The sequence below is a fragment of the Vanacampus margaritifer genome, chromosome 1 (assembly GCF_051991255.1).
Source record: "Vanacampus margaritifer isolate UIUO_Vmar chromosome 1, RoL_Vmar_1.0, whole genome shotgun sequence".
NCBI lineage: Eukaryota > Metazoa > Chordata > Actinopteri > Syngnathiformes > Syngnathidae > Vanacampus > Vanacampus margaritifer.
Genome location: NC_135432.1, coordinates 17626570 through 17647947, shown reverse-complemented (window position 1 = coordinate 17647947; position 21378 = coordinate 17626570). Strand labels below are relative to the sequence as shown.

At 39.9% G+C, this 21378-nt stretch overlaps 1 protein-coding gene across 7 annotated transcripts in view; it reads right to left on the bottom strand.

The window, feature by feature from the left end:
• The window catches only part of LOC144059691 (ral GTPase-activating protein subunit beta-like), a 28822-nt gene extending 7444 nt beyond the window's left edge, over window positions 1–21378 (bottom strand). The window contains exons 1-25 of one of the 7 annotated variants that reach the window (XM_077578959.1): window positions 21239–21378; window positions 18520–18741; window positions 17110–17312; window positions 15630–15796; window positions 15260–15446; window positions 14740–14871; window positions 13397–13575; window positions 13036–13104; window positions 12496–12647; window positions 11518–11746; window positions 10135–10170; window positions 9139–9340; window positions 8510–8677; window positions 8233–8347; window positions 7997–8144; window positions 7576–7640; window positions 7297–7441; window positions 5534–5664; window positions 5022–5204; window positions 4760–4908; window positions 4231–4418; window positions 4003–4106; window positions 3532–3687; window positions 793–1002; window positions 490–648 (exon numbers count right to left, since the gene is read on the bottom strand). In XM_077578959.1, coding sequence (XP_077435085.1) covers window positions 490–648; window positions 793–1002; window positions 3532–3687; window positions 4003–4106; window positions 4231–4418; window positions 4760–4908; window positions 5022–5204; window positions 5534–5664; window positions 7297–7441; window positions 7576–7640; window positions 7997–8144; window positions 8233–8347; window positions 8510–8677; window positions 9139–9340; window positions 10135–10170; window positions 11518–11746; window positions 12496–12647; window positions 13036–13104; window positions 13397–13575; window positions 14740–14871; window positions 15260–15446; window positions 15630–15796; window positions 17110–17312; window positions 18520–18696 — 3654 coding nt within the window. In that variant the 5' untranslated portion in view covers window positions 18697–18741; window positions 21239–21378. The remainder of the gene's footprint in view (window positions 1–489; window positions 649–792; window positions 1003–3531; window positions 3688–4002; window positions 4107–4230; window positions 4419–4759; window positions 4909–5021; window positions 5205–5533; window positions 5665–7296; window positions 7442–7575; window positions 7641–7996; window positions 8145–8232; window positions 8348–8509; window positions 8678–9138; window positions 9341–10134; window positions 10171–11517; window positions 11747–12495; window positions 12648–13035; window positions 13105–13396; window positions 13576–14739; window positions 14872–15259; window positions 15447–15629; window positions 15797–17109; window positions 17313–18519; window positions 18742–21238) is intronic. The other 6 variants (XM_077578968.1, XM_077578973.1, XM_077579000.1 and 3 more) reach the window with 6 other exon arrangements.

The window sequence follows — 21378 nt, the reverse complement described above, 5'->3', positions numbered from 1 at the left end:
AAGATCACATCACACTTAATAAAAAAAAAAGGTTGATTGTTGATGTCAAAAGGGAACATAACGTTAACTTTACATTTCCCATAGTGTTATGTTTTTTATGTGGGCTACATGTTTGTATGTTGTGGATTACACCTTTGCAAGAACTGACATTTTAGAACCAGAATTTATGCTGGATCCTCTGTGTTTCCTTCAGGACACAGTTGCATCACTGAAATCCTTCCACAGTTAATAAGTAACAGTGAACCATTTTGAAAACAACACAGCATGTTTTTTTATTGATAACCAAGCAGTCAAATTGATTTATTACAAGGTTTTCTTGGGATCACATTATTTGGTAAGCGTTTTGGAAAGAGGTTAGTCCTGTACAAACATCATCAGACAACCAGTATGGCCATTACTTGTTTGTTACTACATTCATTGTTCAAATGACATTTGACTGTGGTAAAATGTTGACTCTCATCCATTTGTTTTGTAATTAGTATTCCTCACCTCATGGCTGCTTTTCTGGCCGGCCTTCATGTAGAAAACAAACACAGTGTCAAATGGGCGGCAGGGGAGCAGGTCTAGGTAGTTGATGTCATCAAAGAATCCTGGCAAAGATGACTCCAAGCCAATCAGATGAGGAGGTAGACGACTGTTGTTGGGCTCCTGTCAGTAATTCACCAATATAAGTGAAGTCATTATGAAGTAACAATTACATAAGGATAGCATTTTGTCAAATGTGAGAAACTATATTGTCCCTACATAGATAATGGTAAGTATAGCAACATTTTAGCAGAAAAGTGGACAAACCTTGAGCGCTTCCAGAGAAAGAAAACCAAAGTGGGAGAGGAAGAGGCGAGCTGACTGGAATTCCTGCGAAGGTGGAGGAGGTTTGCAGTCTATCTGTGGGTCAGGGAAAGGTTTGGACTTCCAGACGTCCTCACTGTGCCGTTCCAACGTATTCTCATAATCTATTTGCTTGGTCATCAGAATGCGAAGCTTGTCATGTTGAACTTCCAGCTGGATAAGAAGGATGAGAGGAAACATGTTTAAAGAGTTACAAGTCCAACTTGTGGTGGATGCAATATGTCTGGTTGCACAAACCACATTCTCAAAACAGAGGTCTCCTTTCCCAGTGTTGAAATGTTATGAGACAACGGTGGTTATGACTATTTGTAATTGGATTTAATCAGACGACAAATAGATTATTTTATACTTTAAATGACTAAATTGACAAATCAGGTTTAGGAATACAGCAACCCAACCCATTATTCCTATGCAAACGTACGTAATCGCAGTGCATTTGTGAATTCAAAACACACTTAGTGAGTGCAAAGCAGTAAGATGACGCCACTCTGGAGAATATTAAACTAATTTCACGCCTTCCTTTTGAGGGAAAACGCCATCTTATGAAGGATGGGAGACCAACGCCTTAGCTACCGGATCTTAAGCAAAGTAACGGACAAATAATTATTCATACTTTTCACAAAGAATGGTGCAAAAGCAAAGATTGGCTTTTTGGATCTGCTTTGATTAACTAGCTGTTTCACTTTACATGGTGTTTGGCATTGCTATTGCTAGCTTGATTTTGTGAGGAATTAAGCTGTTTTACAGGAGATATTCCCTTTATTACATTCTTTCCGGGCGGGTTTGAAATTGTCAATTTTTTGTTGTGCGGCAAATGGGAGACAGAGTGCACTCCAACATTTACTGTGGCTGGCACTGGCTGACGGTGGCCCAGAAATTTAGCTGAGTAGCAAGTGTTGAGCTGCCCATGAGGCGATGGATACGAACCCCGCTCGAAGTATTAAAAATAATAATAATAATAATAATAATAAGATTGCAGGGCAAAAAATTTAAGACTTCAAAAGAGAGTAATGTTTTTTTGTTTTATTTTCTACCCATACAAAGGAGGCATATGTTAAAATAGTTTGGATGTATGGCATCTTGTATCGGAGTATCTAATATCTCGAGGTCAGGGTGAGCAATATGGTCACCCTAGGATACGTACACTCGCCTGCCAACACACAAATTTGTAATTGCTGTGTGCGTCTCAATTTGCGACTGCCTGCCTACCCAAACCTAGAGCTCACTGCATGGAGACCTCTGCAAAGTATTCGCAGCTTGGAAGCACATACCTCAAAACTGTCCAACATGATAAATTGCTGCTTCTGCAACATTTGATTTGATTGACTCTGATTGCCTTGCCTTCTACCGGTCTCATTTCTTGTCATGCGCAAAATCTCATTTCTTGTAATGCGCAAATACAATCTGACAATGACTGAAAACACTGCAGCAGTTTTCTAAAGTGGTGTTCAATGCATCAATGATTCTCATGAATTGACAAGATGTAAAACTCCAAGAGCACCACCTAATTTCCATGTACAGTAATTTCTGGACTATAAGGCGCACCTGACCATAAGCCGCGCTAGCTAAATTTGGGGAATACTCGAGTTTGTTACACATATAAGCCGCACCCGACCGTGTTTTAATGTTGCCGCACCGGGTTCCCGCTACTTTCTTTTCCATAATGAGGGCACAAGTTGTCCCTCTCTCATTCTGTCTCTTTCAATCAGGGATGTGATTTGACCAAAGTGAAATTATCTGAAAATTTAGCCGGGGGTCTGGGTTGCCGCTGGCACCCAGCTAGGTCCCCGGAGCTCATGGGTTTTCCGTGTTTTTAAGTACTTTCAATGCACTCACATGACAAAGAAATAGACAAAACAACAGCATAAATTTTCAATGTATATTGAACTATCCCATATAAAATGGCAGTTTTAGTCAACTCAAAATCAGTCACATTCAAAAACATTGGACTGCCTTTGCTTTTAAAAACTATCACTGAGAATATCATCATATCTAACTAATGTGATTACTAAGTTAACACATAAATAATGTTGAAGAGTTCAAATTTCATGAACAAATAATTATATCATGACCAAATGAAAAGTAACTCATATTAGAGCATACCACAAATGTCTTTGTTATAGCAGAAGATGTTATCTGTCGGAGTCATGTGCATACACAATGAACTACTAAAAAAAAAATACAAAAAATCGGATTTTTTTTTTTGAGGGGGGGGGGGGGGGGGATAAAAAAAGCGGAATTCCGCGAATTAGCGGAAAAATCACATCTCTGTTCAATGTATTTGGGCCCGCTTGGTTTGTTTCGCGCTGCCTGACACTCTTGTGCTTCCTTTATAGTGCGCCCCATTGTGATCTGATAAATAAGATGCACCTTTGTATTAGCCGCAGGGTTGAATGCAAGTGAAAAAAGTAGCGGCTTATAGTCCAGAAATTACTGTAAGCAGATACAGTAATTATAATTTTTTCTTCCCTGCCAGCACTTAAGACTTCAATCCTCCCATAACGCACATGTGGGAAATAACTCAGCATATTTGTAGTTCTCAGATCATCCTGCCAGCCATTACAACACACCACAGTTTGTATAATAACAAAAAGTTGATGCAGTAATTTATCAATTAGATAGAACCAATGAGAGATGTAGCCAATATGTGGACACAAGTTGAATGACAGAAACTTCTCTGACCTCTTTGCTAACAATGTCGTCCAGATCGGGAATGCTAACATCGGCTTTGACAAGGGGGATCTTATCCACTTCTTCAGGGAAGGGCCTCTGCTTGACGTTGTATTTTATCCCGACATCGTTGTTTGGTGTTGGACGGCCCTCGGCAACAAATACCTGCTGTGAGAAGGAAGAGAACGGAGACAATTGAAATGAAGACAATTGTGGTTGTCAGTAAGGCTGTAAGATTTTGGAAAAATAATCTAATTGTGATGTCTTTTTTCTCATCAATCCTATTGCAATTTGATGTGGTTATTTTTTTTCAAGGTCCTCTTCCCATGTATTATTTTTATGCGATTGTTAAGCCTTCGTTGTCGGTATTAATTCAAGTTTCCATCACATTCATCCAGTCATTGTATGAACTGCAGCTCTGATGCTATTCTGGTTTGACGTGATCTCCTTTTAAAAAGTGGCAATTTTTCTGTGTGATCTCACCCTTTGATTGGCTCGAGCTCCTCTGGGTTGATGAAAGAGCTGCATGGTCCATGCATGTCTGCCAGCAGTCCCTCGGATCAGAACCGTCACTGATGGGCTGGGGTCTGTCATGAGAGAGAATCGCCAAAGCCTATTCAACTTTCAGCCCATCCGAGGTATATATAATTTGATCAATAATTGTAAGTATTCTAAATAATCAAAGGTGAAAAGAAGAACATAATTGCTAACTCTGCTCATTTCCGAGAGGTTGCTCCAACATGGCGAGTATGACCGAGTTGTCCAACACAAAGTAGCGGAAGTTACTGGCCCCAGTGGCGCTGAGTCGTGCATAGCGAATCAGGGTGTCTTCGTTAAGCAGACTACAAGTGGAGGCAGGCCCGCTAGGAGAAGGGAAAGCTCCCAAGACCTGCATGATACTGAATGACCAAACAGCACAAGAAAAAAAAAATTACCCCCCCCAAAATCTTAAAAAACATTCAATATACTGTATGTTGTTTTACATAAAAAATGCGGAGGGGGAAAGGGGGGAACTAATAACTTCATCTAATAACAATTGCTAAAGAATTTATGAACAAAAATGATAAACAAATACATTATTTGGGGAAATTTTTGTTCATATTTAATTATTTTACCAATTCATTCAACCCTAATTTACAGGTTAAGATGTATTACATTATGCAACAACATACAACAAACCAATCTCTGATGCATTTTGAAAAATGTATTTAAAAAAGAAAAGAAAAAGATTGTATCTCACCATGAAAGAGTGGCCTCAGCTGCATCTTTGACCCTCATTGAAGCGGGGTTATGCTCCTTCTCCCCTTTGTGTCGCACTTCCTGTTCCTGTCGGGACTTGCTGCCGGAGATTCCCAACTCCACTATCTCCAACACTTCAACCAAACAATCCTTATCCAAAACAAGGTTATGTTAAAGGTGAGCTAAACAGTACACAATATATTAGCAATTTAATGGCTGATCTGAGAATCTAAGAATTCAGTTTGCTCCATTTAAAATTGTACCTTTTCATCCAGCATGTTTGGGTGTTCAGTGAGCCACACACAAAGAAACTGGAAGGCAGCTACAATCATGGAGTGAAGATCCCTGGACTGAAGAGGAGCTGGTCGGCTACACTGGTACACAATGTATCCACATATAGAGCTGACTGCCCGTTTACGGTCTGCAGAGTCAACCCCGACCTTGACCTAAACAGAAGACAAAATGATAACATATAACTGCGCTTATGGGTTTCTCTCACTCAAAGTGAAAACGAGTTATAATAATTAGGAGACACCTGCTCTACCATTAAGCCAGCAGGAAGTAATAATCAATGTTTATGTAATTATTTAAAAACCTCCAAAACATTGTTAACAAAGTTAGATAGCTTTTACCATTTTCTTTCTTTTTATTTCTGTGCATCTACTGTCTATAAAACTTTTTTTTAAAGGAAAGGAAACCACATCCCTTGTTCTTGTTTAAAATGAATGTGGTATAACAAACTTAACTACCTGCGTTTGTTTCATCATAGCATTACCTTAGCAAGGCCAGCCAAAAGTTCCAGGGCAGCTAGTGAAATGCTCATGTCTTGCCTCCATTGGGAATTGAGCCTCTGGGTGACCAGGTGGATGCTACGCACCAACAGGCCTGCCGCTGTATCTGGAAGAGCTAAAACATATAACAGCCCGAAATACCAAATAGAGCACAGCATAGAAAACACACCACATTTCTTGGTGCTTAAAATCAGAGATGGAAGAGAAAGGGGGTAGGGGGAAATACAGGTTGAGCAGATTTTGCACATGTTCAGGCCGAGATATTAATGTAAATGTTATCAAATAGGGCAGGCCAATGCTGACATTTAACCTCATTACTTCCTTTACATCTTTCTTTTTTTACACAAAATCTCTGATGTCCCAAAGAACCGTATACACAATATGTAACTCATTTATAGATTTGCCTCTATTTTAAGGACTTTTTTTGCTGTGTGTAAACTATCACAAAATCATGTTCAAATAGAGGAAGTACAAATTTAATGGTTGTTATCTACCCATTATTAAATGTTTGACCGTAAGTATATACGGTATCAGTAGGTTTGTGCAGTTTGTCACATTTGATGTCACAGTATCTTGTAAACATTGCTCAGCCCTACAGTACAATTGAAAAAGCAATTTTTTTTAGGAGCAAAAAACAAAGCATTTCATGCACTTCATTTCTTTTGCCGAAAACAGTTGCAACAAAGCACAGCATCACAGCAAGTTTATTTGCCATCACCTACAGAGGCATTTTATCCAATGCCTCTTAACTCTGCACACCACTTTAACCACGTTAGCTATTAAGGGGGCAAAAACTTTCAATTAGTAAATTCCATACGGTAATTAGATGAGAAAGCAGGCAAACTTGACATCAAACAATCTTCATGTTACCATTAAAGTAATGTATTAATTAGAGATGCGCAGAAATGGAAATTCTTGGCCAAATATTAAAAATCTTCGGCTGGATCATTTTATGCACTTTGCCAAATTTGTCTATGTGCGAGCTACCTGGTTACGTCCAAGCGATGTGCATGCTCTCATGGCTTCAGAGATGCCAACCCCTATCATAACTTGAAGTACATTCTGGCTATTTTGTCAGGAACCTTTGCATCTCAGACAAAACTACAACGACCAGAAAGACTTTGGACAATATTAATATTTTCTTTATATTTTTATTATAATGTCTTTAAACGTTTTCAGGTGACAAAATATTGACATTTTGTATTTCAGTTTAGATTTATTAAATTCAATGCCATGGAACCTACACAATTACAAATACAATTATGTAGTGACAATTTCTTACAGAATCACATTACCAAAAAATATCAGGTTGTATGGTCGTTTAGCAAAACTAATTTGTGCTTTCTTCATCATAACATCCTATTTGAGATGTGGTGTTTTCAGTGATTTAAGTATTTTGGCACAAAATTTAAAATGCACTTTTGGGCCATTTTTGGCCGGAAATTTTTGGTAACCAAATATTCGGTGCATCTCTATTTCTTAGTATTAATCATCTACATCTCAGATTTTTCTGTTAAATTTATCAGATTTTTCTATTGCATAAATTAATTCTTTATCGTGGAAATTTGCAGTTAATAGCAAATCTATCTTTGAATGGGAAGGAGAAGCAGGGAAGCTGATTGGAGGTCATCTGCTCACACTTGCCCAGCGGCGCGAGGCCAGGATGCTTGCAATTTTGTGTGTGTGTGTGTGTGTGTTCCCAAATATGTGTTTACAATGTGCTTTTATGTATGATAATGCCTCCTACCATAGTCTCGAAGCAGGGCTTGGGCAGGACGTTCAGAATCTGGGCTGGTAGCCTCCGTGCTGCCCCCACTGGTGAAGCTAATTCCACTGTTGTTTCTGCTGTGACTCTGGTTTCTCATTGTAACGTGGCTGCCATCTATGCTACCCTGGAAAGATGAGAAACAGCGGATTAGAAGCCTGGATCAATACTCTGAGCACAATACCATAAAATACAGCTTTTTAATAAGCTTAAAAAATATATATTAAAAAAACCTTGCCATAACAGAGAGCTAAGACCTACCGTTTCAGTCTGTACACCTATGGATTCCAACAGTGCAGAGTCTTGAACAATATTTAGCATTGCACCTAAAAAGGAGAACAGATAAAAATGACATTAAAATTAAAAAAAGGAACACTGGCTACAAAGCAAGGTTAAACAAAAGAACAATTACATTTACAACAATTACAATTGCAACTACTAATTTTGATTTTTAATCTAAACTCAAGGTTTTATGTCAATTATGTTGAGCGCTATACTGCATGTATTAAAATTTAATAATTCAGTCAGATTAGATATAGGAAAAAATCAAACACTTAAAACACTTTATCCAATACTGATATGTTAATTTGAATATTTGTCGTTTTTTTTTTATTGCCTTGAAATTCAAGCACAAATGGGACGGCCCAATTTTTAGTAAAGAAAAGATATAGCAGCAGGATACCCAAGATGAGCTGCGTGTTGGCGGGGTCAGTCTCTGTCTGCAGGGCTCCGATCAAAACATTGACGAGACGCAGCCTCAAGGACAAAAACGACACAGGCTGGTCGTGAGGCGATCCATCCTCCTCGTTAAACTTGCCCTCCAACAGAACCTTTGAAAAGACACCATCCCTCTCAATTGAACTGTGCAGAACACTCACCCCCCAAAAATTTGGGAAATGAATAAAAGCTACAAATTACCTCTGATTTGATGTTACCAAAGTGGTGTGGTAATGGCAACATGGCCAGTAGAATGTTGATGGAGGCTCTCCTCAGATCAGTAGGATTTACATACATCTTGAATTTGGACAACTCCCTAATAGAAATGACCACAGCATGTAGACTTCAAGAAACTTAAGGTGATATCCTGAATTTAGCAAAATATTCATGAGAATGATGCCCAGTAGAAAAACAAAACCGATAGATAATTCAAGTTCTGATTAATTTCAAACTTATTGCAACATGGTACTAGCCTGACCTGTCTGGTACAATAGTCTCCAAAGCTGCTATGAAGTATGGTACAACCACATTGATGCCCTTCAGGTCAGTACAGAAGAGAGAGGAAGAGTTAAGAATGATGGAGGCCAAGACAGGTCTACAGATGAAATCAGAGATCTGGAGACCTTGAATCAGCACCATGTAGAACCTGTTGGGTAGGAAAAAAGAATTTTCTCAATCTTGTTCTAAGATTTGAAATAAGGAAACATAGTTTTCTCACATATATTGCCTAGAGATGGGCACAGTTTAAACAATAATAAAAAAATAAAAAAGTAGCAGCTTCTATATATTTTTACAAATATACCGTACTGCGCCCACTGAAAACATCAGCTTTATAGATGCCATGTCTGCTCAGCAGGCAGCTTGTATTGCAGACAAAATGGTGGTGGTATCAGTTATGGTTAAAGGAATTACAACCACCTACCACCTCTGCCTGTTACTTTTTTTTTCTTTTTTTTTTCCCCAGAGGGGAGGCGTCAATTTGAGGTAAACTGCTAATTTGCTTCAGTGGACAAAAAAATTTAGCAAATTGGGGAATGATATCTATTATAGACAATAGCAAAAATATGCCATACGATAAGAGAATCTGAGGCTGCCAGAAGATGTTACCTGGAGAGGTAAACAGGTAGAATTTCTTCACCGGTTTTCTTGCTACAGAAGATGCGGCACAGAGTTCCGCAGGCCTCAGCTCGGCCTGCCTCATAACTCTCTGGGAACTCATTTGCATCAAACATAGGGTTGGACACCATTGAGTCGGTAGACATTTGGGAACCTTTCCTTCTCAGCTCCAGTCCGACTTGTGTGGCTATTGCTGCACAGGGTGAGAAGAGATAGAATGAAAGCAACCTGAATTGTAATGTGGCTATTCATGTACGTGACTAGTGCTCATGCACATACTGTACAGGCAAACTTATATGTTAGCAGAAAAAAAGTCAACAAAACCATTTAAAGAAAAGAAAATTACCTATCACATCCATATGAACTTAATTAATCCATGACAATCCACATCCAGACACACACATCATTTCACAACATACAATATGGAGGGAATTCTGACACAAAGAGTTTGCCGAGTTCTGCCATCCAGGGACATAAAACGTGACCAAGTACAGGGAAAATTTAATGTGCCTGTTGCAAGCCCACAGAACAAAATCCCTGTGTCAGCTTTCTGGTTGTTGCAATTAAATGGCTACCACTCAGGGCACACAGATCATTCACTTCATGCATTGAGGCACCAAACCAGTAAAACCAGAGTTCAAGTCAAACAGACAATACAAAATCAACTAAATGAAGCTGAACTTGAGATGATCTGAAACCAAATAAGGATTAGTGTGACCGAACAAAAATAAATAAAACAGACTGGCAACGTTATGGTCGAGACATGTGGTCAGTTGGTGAAAAATCATTCCATCACCTCCGAAGACATTGAGATAAGGCTGATGTTGTTTTTTTTTTGTTTGTTTGTTTTGGGAGAGAATGATGAGTGAAAACATAAAACGATGGCAGTAATGGCGATGATCATGGCGCAACTCAACTCAAAAACGGGAAGATTGGTCAAGAAACGCAAACCAAGTGAGGGAAAACAAAGCTGCTGCTCCTACTTACAAGATTTATAAGAAAGGAGAATTTGGATAAAAGAGGCTGCAAGATAACAGAAATAGTGGAGAGACAAAATCAAAGCACAGCCAATTCATTTCAGGCATGAATTGTGTTTTTGTTGTTCTCTACAAAAGACATTGACTCACTACAATCAGACACTGGAGGAGCGTATACAGGAAACTACACAAAGAGAAAGAGACGGGAAAGGGAGGAAGCAGTAAGCAGGTACCAGGCATGCTGTCACTCTGTGGTCTTAGAATCACCATATGCTATAATCCCCAAAATGTCACCTCTGCTCTGAAGGAAAAGTGTGCTGGAATTGATCGCCACGCGAGTCATCCACTTAAATAAACGCCTCACCCCAAATAGATTGTTCTTTTTGTAACCACACAGCTGGTGGCCCTACAAGTCAATCAGCATGGTTTAACAGCCAGGCACATACTGTAAGCGCTAATGCTGTTCAGGAAGGTGCCTCAAACATAGGTGACAAACTGACAATGTAGAAACTTTAGCAAGGAAATATTAGTTCTACATAGGACTGCATTATTAATAGAAACTGAATAGAGACTGCTTTTGTGAATCAAACAAAATGTTCTGTCCACCAAAGAACAGACAGGAGTGTGTCTACCTCCACCCATACACAACATTTAGTTCAAATAAGCACCTCCTCTCAAATAGATACCTTATTTTAAATAAACATGTTTTCTGTATTTGTGTAAATGAAGACCACTGTTGGAGGAAATACAGTATTTTACATCCATTACATTAGATGCATGATACCCCCTACTATGTTCAGCCCAACTCGCGGTATATTAGATCATCGTCCGTGCCCCGTACAACATTTGGGTTTTTGAATACACAATAAATTCTCTCTTATTTTATGTCAGTTTTGAATTAAAATTTAACTGGGGGCAAGAAACAGCTTGAAAGTAAGCAGGCTTTGCCTCGTCTGGAGGACTGTGGACGAGTGGATGAGAACAGGTGCTACGAAATACTAAAACAAACAAAAAAGTTTTTTAAAAGAGTGGAAGGGACAACACTAAAAAAAATCTCTATCAAGTACACCTATATTCACCAATTGAATTTATAGGCCACCATAAACAGGGTTTGTAGTCAGATTTTCATTGTTGGGCGATGTATATGGATTCAAATCTGATGATAATCTTCCAACCAAGCCCTCCACACACAAAAAGGCACAACAAAATTTTCTAAATCAATGGTTGTGAAAGAAAAAGGAAAGCATATCCCAACAACATACAGATCAAAATAAGACACCAAAACCACAGAAAACTACACAAAAAGAGGCATATTAATTGGCCAGCAGCAAAACACCCACCTGCCCATGCATGGAATGGAAAAGACAGAGTGAGGTACAGTCTCATGCCTTACCAGTCATGCTGGGGTCTCGACTGAGGCCGCTGTGGAGCTTACAGTGGACCAAGGCAGCGTCAAACAACCACTGGCCAAATAGGTTGAGAATGCTGTTGACTTTTGGTCGCGCTGGGGCAGGGAGCGGACGGGACTCCCAACTGCTCTGGTTTGGGCTGGACAACAGGGTTGGAGACGAAGTTTGTTGCTGCTGCTGTTGGGATGCTTTTGTTGGTTGACTCCCACTGCCCTGCATGGGGAAGACGTCATAGTCAACGAATGAATAAGAGGTAAAATGATTAATCCACACATTTTCAGCCTCAGGAGGTCGACAACTGAAATTGACGTCAAAGTCAGCAGAGGGCATTAGAATGTCAAAATGGCCAACCCCTGAGATGGATTAAAATGGCTGGATTAATCTCCTTAAAAGGATACTTGACTCATTGAGACATTTTCAGCAGTAAAAAGTGACTATTTTGAAGAATTAGTTTGATAACCATTATTTTCCATGCATAATTATTGCCTTTAAAAACTAATTTTTCCACTTGCTGTCGACTGAAGATGAAATCACCTGTGCTGAGGAAATAGGTAGCGAACAATCACGGCTCACCTGTTTGCTGGGTTTGGTCAACAAACAGAGCCATGATTGCTCATTACCTGTTTCCTGAGCACGGGTTATGTCATCTTCAGTGGACAGTGATTTTTAAAGGTATTTTAAGTTATCACATTTATAGACAAAATATATGTTCTTACTATTGAAAATGGCTTTTTCCACTGGTGGGGGCACATAGAACATATTGCACCCCCCACCCCCAAAAAAAAATTGACCTAAGAGACCGATGCGGCAGGAGGGCGCACAACAAGCCTTCCTTATCTCATTCATTTACTGCCACAAGTGAAAAATGCTAACCACTAATGAGGGACTGACATTAAACCCAATTTAATATGCACAACAAAATAAAAATCAATCACACAACACTGGGCATAATTTGGACTTACAGTCGAACTCTTGCTTGTAGTTTTGGTGACAACCGTGTGCCGCTGCTTACGGCTGTGAGGGGGCGTGGTGTTGGTAATGGAGGGGGGCGGAGACATGCTCATTCTGTTGACCGGGGTGGGCGGGGCACTGTCAGCTCTAGGACGGGATATGCCTGATGAGACAGAAAGTTCAAATGACACAGTGCTTTTCTCCGATAGCTGTGATATGAAAACAAGGATGACAATCACTTTTAAAGCATTTTTATTTTTTGCCGTAATAAGAAACGGGAATAATGTGACAACGGAATCTGTGAGTTGATTTTTAGGCAGAATTAATTTGTTAACATGCAAAGACAATTGGTTAGAACCAAATCACAGGTGCTTGATATTCATCCTGATTGACTTTTGCTTGCCCACATATGAGCCCCTGCAGGTGTTACAGATGCACCTGCAAGGAAGTCTGGAACTCCTTCCTTTCCAGTTGTTAATATCATCATCACCAATGAGCAGACCACGTTATTATTTGCCCATATTATACAACAAGGCAGCTGGTGTCTGTACCATGAGAAAGCAGCACTGGACAAAAAGAGAACACCCTCTCCCGCACATCTCTCTTTTCAACTGAGACACCTATAGCGTAGAGAAAAAAAATACACACTGGCATGGAGTCTGATGATTTAACGGACATTTGAATTTTACGCAGGAAGAGCTAAAGTAACTGATATTACAAAAAAATGGAAAACTTTGCCTTGCATATCTTGTAGATTTAGTCTATCCTGGTTAAGTTAAATGGTTTATTAGGTTTTAAGGATATTCATACCACATGCATTCATGTATGATGTTGTACATGTAAATGTTAAAAACGAACATTTGAAAATTGGTAAGATTTCGCACAGCACTATCTATATTCTCATCTTCTTACCAAGGAAGGCATCCACAAGACAGCTAACGCCCCTCATGGCCCTGAAGAAAATCTGGGGAAGTTGTTTGAGACAGGGGTGCAGCACCACCTCGTGTGGGATGCTGCTGGAGTTGAGAAACTGTTCTTGAAACTTTGGAGTGGTGCTCACTATAGCTGGGTTGCTCAGGTCCACTGGGTTGCTAGAAACAAAATATACAATTGCAATGGCATTATTTAGGGAATCTCTCCACAACAGCCTGAAAGGAAGCTGTACAATAACAGCCATGACTCGTGATTGGATAGAAATGGGACATTTCATTCATTCAGCATATATAACAGTTTTTTTAAAAAACTGAGTGAAAATTTTAAGGAAAACAAGTATTTTGGTTTTGTGTACTTTATATGGCATCATAATGTGAAAATGTTACGTTATTTCTTGACTAGTATGGATTATGTAATCAGAGTGATACAGGTTTAGGTTTAGCGCACAGTCCAAATCATTATCCAATTATAGGAGAGTACAGACGCTCCCCTACTTACGAACATTCGAGTTGCGAACAACGGTACATACGAACATTTCTGCGCGTACAGTATGTCGAAAAATGTTTGGAAAGAAATGCTGTAAGTTAGATTTTGTATTGCGCGTAGTGCTTCTTTCCGCCGCTAATACCGACGATTGGCGCTGTGAGAGCTCATTGGAGGCTGAGCAACGTGGCGAGGAGGAGGAGGAAGAAACGCCGGTCCCCATGAAGCAGGAAATAACTTTTGAAGCCGATTCCAGCGACGACGAAGAATCTCTCATGATATAAAATCCTCCTCTTCCTCCTCCTCCATCATCTCCTTAAGCATCGAGTACATCTTCCAAAAGTAAGTTAAACTTCATTTTATTTATCTTATTACGTACATGTACATACTGTGTGTGTGTGTGTGTGTCTCGCTCTCTCTCTCTAACATACGTAGTACAGTACAGTACTGTACGTATTCTCTCCATTTTATTAATTTTTTTTCAGTACAAACCAATGCAGGTTACTTGTACAAGCCTTAAACATACTTATATAAACCTTCAATATACTTATATAGGCTTTAAACATAAATTATAATACAAAATATAGCACTGAAGCAACTTACGAACAAATTCACCTTACGAACGATCGTCCGGAACGTAACTCGTTCGTAAGGTGGGGAGCGTCTGTACAGAGGAGGTACCCCAGCACAAATAATTATTTGTATAGTTATGAGAAGCTTTGAGTTCCCCGTCTACACAACAACTCCTCTGTCACTCCCAACACAAACACAGGCCCAATGGAGAAAATGCATTTCATACAGGGTGGAGAATGCACTGACATTGGGGTAAGTTCATGTACCTGAGCATGTGTAGAAAACGATACCACGCCTGTGCCACACAGTCATTGTCCATCTCTAAAGGGATCAGGTTGGCATCCTCATCAGGAACTTTAAAAGCTGGGAAGGAAGGTCCATGGGTGAAGCGCAGAAGTCTGAATATAGGATGACAAAAAGAACAATGCCCTTATAGTACCCATATACAGGACACTTAAGATCCTCATATTGAAGAGTAGTAAATATGTTAAGTCAGCTAAAATGACTTTTTATAACTACAAATTGCAATTTAATAAATAAAAAAATACCTAAGAAATAAAGAAAACAAATTAATGAATTACAGCAATCCTCAGATACTATGCAAACGCCTCTGCCAACATATGCGTTAGGTTTTCTAGTTGTTTGAATCTATAGCTTGAATCCACAGAGCAATTGAGCTTCTTTTAAAGGGACCCTAATGTTTTTTATGATGGATTTGGGAGATAAACATTCACAGACTTTTGTGTGAATGTTTCTATACGAATGGGACTTTGCTGCCTAACTAACCTGGAGGTCAGGGCACAGGCTACCCGGCTCCACTGCTCTACAACCGGCGGATGATGTCTCCAGTTGGCCAGCATCTCCCTCGCTGTCTTCCAGTATGGCGGCGTGGGAAAGCAGCGGGCGCACGCCAGAAGCCACACCTCAAACAGCACGGCCATTAATTTCTCTGCTAGTTTCTCTGCCACGCCCACTGGTAAACAACAAGTTCGGATGTTGTAGTAGTCAGTAAGGCAATGCAAGTTTATGACCTCCGCTAAGAAGGCTGGGTTTTTTTCATTTTGAAACCTCATCTTTGGAAAGGTTCTGTCTCTCCCCTGAATAGTGGATAGATTAATCAGGACATCAAATCATGTAGAGGAAGTACAGTAATTACCTCCGATGGTAGGTGGCGCAAGCAAAGTGTCATTAATACGAAGCAGGAAGAGCAGCAACACCTCCCAGGTTTCCCTGACCATGCAAAGAGATTCTCGTGCTAGTTTTTGGACGGCAGTCAGGACTTGCTGGCATAGCCTGATATGATTCAGGCTGTGCTGCTCAGGCCTGGAGGAAAAAAAGATACGTTTAACACAGGTCATGCACAATTTCTAAGATGACATTTTTAGATTAGACCATATATTTTACACTACAACGGTACGTGGTAAAAAAACACTTAATTCTTAAAACAATTTTCTTTAATTGTAATGTTGATTATATTTTCAACATGATTTCCGTCATTTTCTATGCATAATTGGATGCGCTTTGCAAAATTCTGGTGTACTCTGTGATTACAGATATAAACCACATGAGAATGCATTACCCATTCCATCAAGTCAAATTATTCTTGGAGTTCAAGCCATCATGCGAGACATCAGAAAATCTAGTAAATAACTTAAGTCCAGTGAGCATATAATTGTTTTTTTGTGTGCGTGAGTTATGTAATGTTACCACATACAGTACAGCACTACCGGAGTGATGATATGTAGAGAACCACAAATTAAATTTATGCTCAGTATATAACATGAGTAATATCACAAATTAGAAACACAAATATTTTTTGAAGATAACAGAAACTGCTGTGTAACACTAAACAACATTTCCAGCAATACCTATGAATGCCACTAGATGGCAGTACCATTCAGCAAACACCTTAATGTTTACTATATGTCTGTCATGCATCTATCCAATGCCAAGAGGTCCTTTACTGCATGTCATTCCCTCTCTCTCCTGCTTCCTGTCTACTCTTCAGCTTTCTTGTTCATCCATCCATTTTCGTAACCGCTTATTCCTCACAAGCGTCACAGAGCCTATCCCAGCTGACTTCGAGCAGTAGGCGGGGTACACCCTGAACTGGTTGCCAGCCAATCGCGGGCACACTGTGACGAAAAACCATCCCCACTCACAATCACACCTAGGGAAAATTTAGAGCAGAGGTGGGCATCGAGGGCCAGAGTCCTGCAGGTTTTGCATGTTGCCCTTCTCCAACACAGCTGATATATGATCAGCTCATCAGCAAGCTCTGCATAAGCCTGATAACGATCCTGTTGATTGGAATCAGCTTGTGTTGGAAGTGAGAAACCTCCAAAGGCTGCAGGACTCCGACCCTCGAGGACCGAGATTGCCCACCTCTGATTTAGAGTGTTCAATTAACCTGCCATGCATGTCACAGGGAGAACATGCAAAGATTGCAAAATCCACCCAGGAAGGCCAAAGCCCGGACTCAATCTCACGTCCTCTGCACTGGGAGGCGGACGTGCTAACCAGTCTTCCACCTTTCTTGTTCATTATAAGGCAAAATGCCCCCCGCCCCATGAAGTCATAAAAAACAAAACATCAACAACCAACACAAAAATGGTCAAGACATATTTGGGACCCACCTTGGTACAAAGACATTGTGGAGATGTTTCAAGATGGTCTGCACATACAAATTGGGCTCTTTGACCACAGGCTGAGGCATTGAGTCTCTGGGTGACACAAGGGCCATCATCCAGTCTGTGTACACATCCACGCACAGCTTGACAGTGTCACCCTCGAGGGGAAGGGTGAGGCCATAACACAACACCTCCATGGTCCATTTCACCTTGGGAGCCAAACCATTTTCATTAATAAAAGTCTCAAACGTAAAGCACACCTAAAATCACAGAAAATAGTACTTGAACTGAGGGCAAAGCTCAATTAAATGTTCTATGGGCAAGTTTATATGAGCGAGTAGCCACACAAACATATTTGATTAAAAACAGTGGTACAGTGTAGATTGGCCTTTTGGCAGCTACAGGTGTATTTCAATAAATAATGAGCTCTTTGCACAAATCCACTACTTCCTGAACCCAATACCACTCCTTCATTTCCTGTCTTTCATGAGTGGACAAGATGATTAATCCAGGTGTGCCTGACCTCAGTAACCGTGACGACAATGGCCACAGACACACCTGGATTAATCAGTGATGTCAATCATGAAAGACAGGAAAAAGGAGTGGTGTACTGTTAAGTTCAGGAAGTAGTCGAGCTGTGCAAAGAGCCCATTAAATGATTATATTGTGGAAAACTTAATTTATTTCAACATTTTTAGTAATTGTCTTAAATTTTGTCTCTGCTAGCTAAATGCTAACACATAATCATTCATTAATGTAAAACTCCACAGACAAGCTAAACAATCAAACGAATCAATGCTGCAGTACAAAACGTTAACAAATATTCAAAGAAAAATTGCACAACAGCATATACAGAAAGATAACAGCAATCCTCACAGGCATACATTTTTCTACTCTGCCAAAGATGAGTTATATTACTGCAGCTTTGCCGCAACGCTCTCCTGTTATAACAAAAGTAGCCCTCACACCTCCAGGCCAAGTGGAATAGGATTATTCAGTGTCAGGATTTCCACCAGCATTTTACAAAGCATTTTCTTGTATGCCAACACAAATCAACTCAACTCCATATATAGAGCACAACAACCACAGTTGTACCAAATGCCGTAAATAAATAATAATAATAATATATAAATAAACAGGCCGTACCGGGTTCGACATTAAGCCTTTTTGGCTGGTGCCCTGACAGCCAACTTGTGGTATTTTTATTTTGAAGTTGTTCATGGCAGCGTGTGGCGGCATGGCGGCTGAATTGACTCTTCCTAGATTAGTGAGAGCCGTCTGACTTTTTTTCAAAGGCCGTTTGATTAAACCAGTTAATAGGGCCAACTATTAAATGAATATGTTTTGGACACCCTGAAGGCAGACTTCCCAGGGTGTTCTTAACCAATGCAATGCATACAAAAATTCTTCTCTCACCTCTTTGTCTGTCTTAAGGATGTTCTCCGTGGCTACAGGGCTGACAGCTGTGCAGAGCGGCTTGACCACAGCGTTGGCCACCTCGGTGCCCACAGTGGTGGGATAGGAGTGCAGAACACTGAGATGGCCCTGGTCGCTTTGCACCACCAGCTGCAGCGAGCGCCACTCCGAGTACATGGTGCCGACGTCTGCTGCACTTCTACTCGCACCTCATGCCCACACCTGCAGACGCACATGTTAAAAGTTCACCACATACTGTATATGAAGAATAATTGAAGATCAGTGTAGCTGCAGCTACTACAACTAATGCTACTTTGCTATAGCATTTTAAAATGATGCTCAAATATTTGTTCACGACGCTACTAGAGGAGCATGGATGTAAACAATATGGCAGATACAAAGTGGAAACAGAGCCCAAACAGAAGTTGCTGCCAAAGAGAGGGAACTGTAATTCCATGGTTTGGTTTTAAAAGGTCAGACACCGACCAGCAAACAATAATCAGCAATACATGCTGCCAACAAGTCGTTACTAGCGACGTGCAGGCATGGAAGCTTTTCCACCTTTTACTGCCTAAGAATATGCTGTCAGTCATCAAGCAGCACGCAAAGGCATGTTGAGTTACTGCTGTACATACAGTTTTTCTATTTGTTTGATTTGTGGTGCAGAAAAAAAAGTGTTTGCCGTAACACGGCATCGGATTTAGCGTTTTAGATTATTAGACACGCTCACTGGTGAATTTGTAATTACCCAAGGTACCTTAAACAGACTTAATGTAGATAATCAGTAGGCGGAAGCCCATTTGAGTGTTCAACAGTGAAATTAAAGAATACTTTACAGCACTAATAATTAATAATTATTGATGCAAGTATTCACAAATATTTTTTTCTTTGCTGTCGAACTCTCAAACGGATAACGGGTTTCAAAAGTGTATTTGCGACCCTCTTTGGCCCTGCACGCTGAAACGTCTTAACATGACACATCATTTAAAAAAATTAAGTTTACTTATTCTCTTTGTGTGGCCCTGCCGGGGCTAAATGCTAGATGGCCAAGCGATAATGGCTCTCATGACTCATACTTTATACTGCAAAATGTTTTGGGCACGTGCCACTTTAGAAAAAGTACATGATTAAAATGTGAAACTGAAAATAATCAAATGACATGTTAGTTTAACATATTTTAATCATGCGCAACTGATGTACATGCTATCATTAAGTAAATCCAAAGGATTTGTTTTATCAGTGTGTGTGTGTCTGTAACAAGCGAGTGAGCAGGAGTGAAAAAGAGGGTGACTTTCAACCACGATGTTTCATAGTAAAAAGTGACATGGGAAACTTATTGCATGTTTTTGTGATATGCATATTGCATGGGCCAATATCGCGTTATTGTGATTTTTCTCTCTCGATATATTGTGCACCCCAGAATAAATTTGAAGGCTTTTTTTTTTTAAATGTATATAATAATAATGTTGCAAGATAAGTTTGAAATTATATTAGTATTAGTACAATTTCGATACTAGGGTGTGAAACGATTCATGAACAGTACATGTAAAAATGGAACTATTCAATCAGGTTTGATTCAGAGGGAGACTCCATTACAGAGAGCGTATGAGTTTCTTCTTGAAAGAAAGTAGATGATAATATTAATTAATTCACTTATCAGTACTGTAAATGCACTCCAAAGGCCCAACTATTCATATAAATGAAATATAAAGAAACAACAAATCATCAACATATATTGAGTTATAGCTTTCTTATTTGGCCATCAGCCAGTTCAAACAATATTGAAACCTATTCATCAGTTTGTGCACCGATGTGCTCAAATCTTTTAAATAAAATTCAACTTTTTGATACAAATCAGGTTTGATTACACCCCGAGATATTAGTGTAAGATAAGTGTTTTGGAATCACACTCTGTTTTATATTTAAGGCTTTGATCTATCAATACTGTATCTACAACTATAAGCATTTGTGGTGGGAGGGCATTGATTACTCCAACAGGTTTATTGTGTCTTCCAATGGAAATACAGTAGTCACCTCTGTTAATCAATCATATAGTATATCTGTAAGTCATCAGTCAATGTATGGTGGTTCACAATTACTAAGCTCCAAAAGAAAGTGTTTCCGTTCAATGCCAAATTAAACCAATTCAGCTACGAGTGAGAAACAGTTCAGGAAAGTGCCATTTCTTCATGGGTGAACACTGTGCACACACAAAAATGCATGACAGAATGTAAATACTGTATGCTAATTGATATGTATGCCATTTCGTTTGACAGTAAACCGAGGCGCGTAAAACATGTCTCATACGCCACACATATACAAATAATTGTTGATTTGTCTCTATATAGTCGAACGCGGCAGTGAATGGGTCGTAATTATCAGTAAATGCTAAGCTTCGAGTCAGAATCGCAACCAGGAAACGGTACCATTAGCCTTCTGATGCTAGCTAGCAAGAACATCACAACATCTATGATTAGCTCGCTTGCATAGCCGCTGCTTGGCATCTGCGGTACGGTCCAAACAAGACCAGGTTCGGCCGAGCGAATACACAATCTAACATAACAGTTATCCAAAGCAACGCTGTAGTTTATTCTACTTGCAACCTAGCTTCGACGAGTTAGCGCCTTCGTTGACATTAGCCTTGTCATCGACGCTCACTAATCAAACAAAACCGAAATGCTTCCGTTTAACTCATACGCAACGAAGGTTTTCTCCTTACCTGGACCAAATGGAGATATCATAACAGGTCTCAAAAATGCGCAGTTAGTGCTGCAGGTTAATGGCTGGGTTTAGACCCTACACAGCCTCCATCTTCGCAATGTCAAGGCTTGAATAGTACAGCTTGACACGGGAAACAGG